At 34.2% G+C, this 6,000-nt stretch overlaps 1 protein-coding gene across 1 annotated transcript in view; it reads right to left on the bottom strand.

Moving 5' to 3' along the window:
• LOC138324965 (RNA helicase aquarius-like) overlaps window positions 1-6,000 on the bottom strand; it is a 41,792-nt gene that overhangs the window by 10,426 nt on the left and 25,366 nt on the right. The window contains 11 exon segments of the mRNA XM_069270258.1: window positions 3-21; window positions 607-741; window positions 1,493-1,624; window positions 2,058-2,227; window positions 2,938-3,036; window positions 3,038-3,045; window positions 3,330-3,497; window positions 4,031-4,130; window positions 4,802-4,880; window positions 5,102-5,150; window positions 5,387-5,479. Coding sequence (XP_069126359.1) covers window positions 3-21; window positions 607-741; window positions 1,493-1,624; window positions 2,058-2,227; window positions 2,938-3,036; window positions 3,038-3,045; window positions 3,330-3,497; window positions 4,031-4,130; window positions 4,802-4,880; window positions 5,102-5,150; window positions 5,387-5,479 — 1,052 coding nt within the window.

Below are 6,000 nucleotides of genomic sequence, written 5' to 3' on the forward strand. Positions count from 1 at the left end.
GGCGTGAACAGGATCTGATTCCTGGGGAATAAATGTAAGAATCTTTATTGTACAGTTTCAGTGTGAATTGTAAGATGTGTATACTAAATAATTGTCATCATAAAAAAAAATTCAAATTTTAATTAACGTTCCTGACTCTCTTGACATGTCATAAGGTACTGGTCAAGCATTGTCAACATTGATTTTCATGATGGCAACTTATACCCCCATCACTGCTCTGTTTTGTAACAAGTGGGCATTTTTTTGTAAATTGTGTATGTATTTTACTCCAATATAGGTTACACACATCTACACTGAATAAGGATTATTGCCATCAAATTACAATGAATTCCCTCCAGTCGTATTAGATGAGTAGTCAGTCGATCCTCATGTCTATAGATGGATAGACAGACAGATGAACAGACAGACAGACGACCGTAATCAAGTATACCACCTCCCCTTTGGGTATTATCATATGTTGGCAAATCAGAAACAGTAGATTAAACTTGTATTTCATCAAAGTTTCACAATGCTTGATGACTAGTGAGTCTGAGACAGGGTTTGTAACACAGGAAACCAACAACACATTATATACAGGTGTACATATGGTATCAAACTTGTATATACTTTTTGGGTTGATTGTAGGGGTACGGCCCTCTATTTGGAATGGTGTGTGGTTCAACCATGATCTGTTTCTTCACTTTTGTTTCCTCTGTGTCAGCTTTCCTTTTCCCAGTCACCTCTTCTTCTGGAAACTTTAATCTGCATGGAGTAATTTTCATTTGATACATTATATTTATCTGTAATCAAATATAGCATGACCATTTCAATTACAAATTCATTATGAATTTCAAAAAAGCAATAATTAATTATAAGCATCTAATTATCATTTTCTTCATTGTACATGCTTTTCATATGCATGCATACATACACTTCAATTTTCTTTATACCATCCTATACTGGTACATCAAATTTCCTTGACTAGTATATTAATTATCGCCTACATGACTTCATCTATTAATAGACTATCAACCAATCAATTATCAGCCAGGGTATTTCGTCTGCGCATTGCAGAGTTAGTTCCCTTGCGGACTATGACGTTATGCTCGCAGTGTTTTAGGCTGTTTGACAGCTGATTGGAACAGGGAAGTTAAAATCTTCCAAAGCATCTTTACACATGCCTTTAAGGTACAATGAAGACAAATGACAAATTAATAAAAAAAAAAACCATATATCTTCACACAGTATATTCAAACTTTGATGATCAACAAAGCAATTTTCTCCCCATATCAAAATGTTATCTCTGTTCCAAATTTCATCACTAAATAACACTTACTATTAGATTCACTAATCAAACTATAGGATGCATCAAAACCTTTATCATGGACATTTGTTGACACCTTAAGATAAAAAACAAAGGAATTATCTGTATTTGAAATATCAAATGGGATGTCTTATTTGTGGAGGGATCTTATTAGCAGTGACATGTGGTATCAATTACATAACCTCATACCTGAAAGGTGGTACCTGTTTGGCAACGTCTTCTGTACAGACCTCTATACTATGGTCAGGAAAACTAGCCCTCAGGTGGTCCATATTGAGGAATGTGTCGTTCCAGTCAAGGGAGTTGATCTTATTTGGCATCCTAAGTGATGAGACAAATAAAATTATATTTTTCCACATCTTTTCCAATTACAGTCAAGTTTTATTAAGTCAAAAGTTGGCAGGATCATACTAGACTCTTTGAATACTGTAACTGTATTTACACGTACTTTAATTATATTTTAGTGGTATTTTTATTTCAGAAAATAAACTGCTACTTGAATATATTAGGTGATAGTTTTGAACAGGTCCAACAAAACATTTTAAATTAAGCAGAGTCTTTGATTAAAACACTTTCAATCTAACGAGGTTTAGCTGTATGTTAGAATCGTTTCGTTTAATCTACTGTACAATGTGTAACATTAGAATTTTATTGTGTATGAACAGAACTATGCCATTGTGAATGAATGCATCTTGAAATATTTTTTATTGAACTGTTTAGCCAACCAAAGTTAATCATAAAAATGACACCATACTGTGAATAATGTGCTGCGTTGGGTTCCCCGTAGCCAAGTATTAAGTCGTGAAGCCAGTCTGGGACAACACACGACGTGTTCATCAGATCGCGCATCGTCTCTAGGACAGCCTTAAAGTTGTTCTCCTTCGGTTTCCTCCTCATTATCACGTTAAAGGTTTCGTACACATCCTACAGCAGTAACAATGTCATTGATAGTACAAAAGCTGACAAGGAAATCTATCATGTCTTATAAAGAAACAATCTGTCTTTCTGCATTATGGGTTATCTCCTCTTGATAGTTAATCCTAAAACCAAACTATATTTGCACTAATCTAATTCTAGCATATAACTTCTGATCACTTGATTCGTTAGCTCTTCTACTTCTGGAAGCTCTTCCATCTATATGCTGGAAGATCTTCTGGGAAGACTTCTCTTCTCAGAAAAGCATAAATCAAGTTGAGCTCTGATTTTTTATTATCATTGAGAATAGAATCATGCACACAACACAATCATGACAAAACAATGATTAAATACAGATAACGCTAGAAGAAAATAAAATGACGTAATGTTCTTTTTATCAAATTAATTCATTTTTTATTTAGACAAAATAGTCATAGAGGGAGAATGAAACAAATATACCCGTTAATATAATTGCCTAAGCTTTGATTTTTATTAAAAATTCAACTGAATTCATACCATATTTATTTCACTATTAATTTTATAGTTCAATTACCACAAAGTATGAACTAAGCAATATACCACATTTTTTCATAATATCATGTTCAGTTACACAGTTACATTGTTTCCTACTGATATCCTGTTCTTTAGAAATACCATGGGGGGGGGGGGGGGAAGTTAAGAGTTAGATTCTCCCCCTAAGTTAGGCGCGGAGTTATTACCTCGCCTCCGTCTACAGCCCGCGCCATATCCTGTTGGTACTGGTTAGGATCAAGAAAGACTCGGAACGTCCTCATGTCACCAGGAAGATCCGGGCGAGGTTTCTGGTCCTGAAATAGTCAAGATTATGTAGCCGCAATTAGATCCACATATTTTGTTTTTTTTATTTCACTTTGAAGACACTAAACAAAACAATAAAAAAAATTCAATTGTATAAAATTGAGGAATTTCTATCCATTTGACTTATCTTTTCTATTTTTGATATATATATACAATATGAACTTTTGAAATCTCTGTACTATATTTATCAATCAAATTATTTTGATCATCTGATTTATTCTTCATTAATAATTTCTTCATTGTTTATCATTTAACAAGTCAGTGATCTTCTTACCTTCTTCTATGACCTTGCCCTCTGCATCCAGCATGCCCTCAATCTCACAGCCTCGGACATACACAAGCCCCACCTGTGGTATGAAGGGCATTTGATGGTCGTATTTCTGCTGGACGGCTAGAGTAGGACGCAGCGTGATCAGGAATGCAACGTCATGCTTCCTCAGGCCTACAAAAAATAGTATTGTAAATAAGAACACAATTCAGTTCTACTTAATTTTGTAAACTTTGACAATTATGAACAACAAAAGAAGTTTCTGAATTGTAACCATGAACAACATACAATCAAGCCAGTCAAGCCTGTCTATAAAGACCATCCAAAGGACAAAGAAAATATGGTCTTTATAGCCAAGTGGTCTTTATACACATTGGAACCTAAGAAAGTGGTCTTATTAAGCAGGCAATCTTTATACAGAGGTGGTCGCTAAGGCAGGTCTGACTAAACCGGGTAGTCAGTTTCAAGCCATTCAGTATGATGTAAGGTTTTCATTAGTGAGAACAGGAATTAACCAAGAAAGGATGTGTCAATAAACATCTTAAAATAATTTTCACTTTTTATTTTTTACATTTTAAATAAAAACTGATGTATTGAAACGTAACAGTTACTGCTATTCGAAAACAAAATAGTCAGCAACACATTCTAAAGAAATTGCAAGTTTTTTATCTGTTCAAATTTAGCATTAAATAAAACCTTATTGTTACCTTCCCATTCATTCTTGACATGTTCTCTCACACTGAGGCTGACTGAAACGTCTGCTCGCACTTGGGCAGGATGATTCTCTCCAATCAGAGGCTTTGCCACCTAAAGGTCAAAGTTCAGAGGGGTCAAACAAGTTCATTTATCAATCATGTGTAAATAATGAACATTTAAGCCTTAGCCATCTAAAGGTCATACATTTGTTAATAACTTAAAGATGCTCCACCGCCGACAGAGCATAAATGATATTCATCATTTGAACAATAATTGGTGTTTAATCGTGTATATATATGTCTAATTAACACCAAAAATGATATGAAATAATTTATTTTGCCTTTGGTGCATGCGCAATCTGTACATCATTCCATATAGGATATAGTGCCATGGAATTTTTTCGGGATGCAATTAATCATTTTTGTTATTTTTTACTTGAAGTAAAATTAGAAGCTCAAACGTTTTAATGATGATAATGGTGTAAAGTAAGTAACTTTTGTAACTGTAGAAAAATACTAAATCGTCTGCTGCTGTTTTTGAAAGTGAAAAAATACAATTTGTCAGTGGTGGAGCATCTTTAAAGAATGTGTTTTGCATGAATTCTGTTCATTTAACATTACATGTATTCTCAGATTAACTGATTTAAGAGTCACTTTAACAGGAAAAAGTTTATTTTTATTGATAGAATTATTCAGAAAGTTTGTCCTTCTAATTAATAAGATAGTATATGAAAGAAAACAGAAGTTATGACTTATAATATGAAGATAATATTGAAAGTATACCTCAACAACATTAAAGCCAGATATTGGTTGCGCCATTCTGGCCCAGCCCCCAAATAGACAACTACCGTCCTCTGCTTTCCTGTTAATGACAACATATATACAATGAGTACAAGGGGAGATAATCTAATGAAGAACTCGACTGAAAAAGTCTTATCCACAATCTAGGGTCTGGTGACCAGTCTACACCCAAGTGGTATAAAGAGGTATACTAACATCGGTTATATGTCAGTCGATCAATACATACATTTTTTCAAGAAGCTGATGTCATTAAAAAATTAATTATTTTATTTCAATACTTACCAAGGTTTTAAGTGAGATACAGCATCTTCAATGTCTTGTCGTATCTCATCTAGAAAAGAGGTAAAATATTAAACTTCAGTATATATATATATGATAACACTATGGTGACGTCATAAAAAGTACAATTGTAATAATAAATATGACATTGCACAATATTGGAGATAGAAACGTCAAATCCGAGCCTGCTTTTGCCACTGTTATTTAGAAACAAAATAGAAAGTTTTGTCTATTTTTCTTTTAATGCTAGTTATTAAATTCCTTCATAAGAAAAATTTCTCTACTTACATGTGGATTCAAGCCGGAACAGATGGAAATTCTTCAGCAAATAATCATGCAGCGTAAGAAACTGTAGATTAAGTTTTGGCAGGGCCAGACAACCTATCAAAGTATAACAAACATGTTTTGGCTAAGTAGCACTTGATTATAGCTTAGGTATACAAAAGTTACAAAGTTGTGAATAGTAATCATGCAGGTATACTAAAGTTACAAAATTGTGAATAGTAATCATGGAGTTTCCAAGGATTGGTTTATTTTATAGGGCCTGTGGTGGCTGAGAGGATAAGATGTCCCAACATATTACCACTAGCCCTGCACCTCTGGGTCACAATTTTGAATCTCTTTAGGGGCTGTTTCCAGGTCATTGGTTCTTCTCTGTGTACTATAACTTAACTGCATCGCTGGTTGATGGTTCTTCTCCAGGTACTCCTGCTTTCCTCCACCATCTAAACCTGGGATATCTTTAAATGCCTCTGGCTGTTTTTAGGACATTTAACTAAGCAAACCAAAGGTTTATTGTTCAAAATCCTATCAACAATAAGGGTTATTTAAGGTTGTGCCAGGTTTAGGAAGTTAAGGACAGCTGAAATACCTGGAGAAGAACCACTGACTAGTGCTCAGTA

Source organism: Argopecten irradians, chromosome 6 (assembly GCF_041381155.1).
Source record: "Argopecten irradians isolate NY chromosome 6, Ai_NY, whole genome shotgun sequence".
Classification (NCBI taxonomy): domain Eukaryota; kingdom Metazoa; phylum Mollusca; class Bivalvia; order Pectinida; family Pectinidae; genus Argopecten; species Argopecten irradians.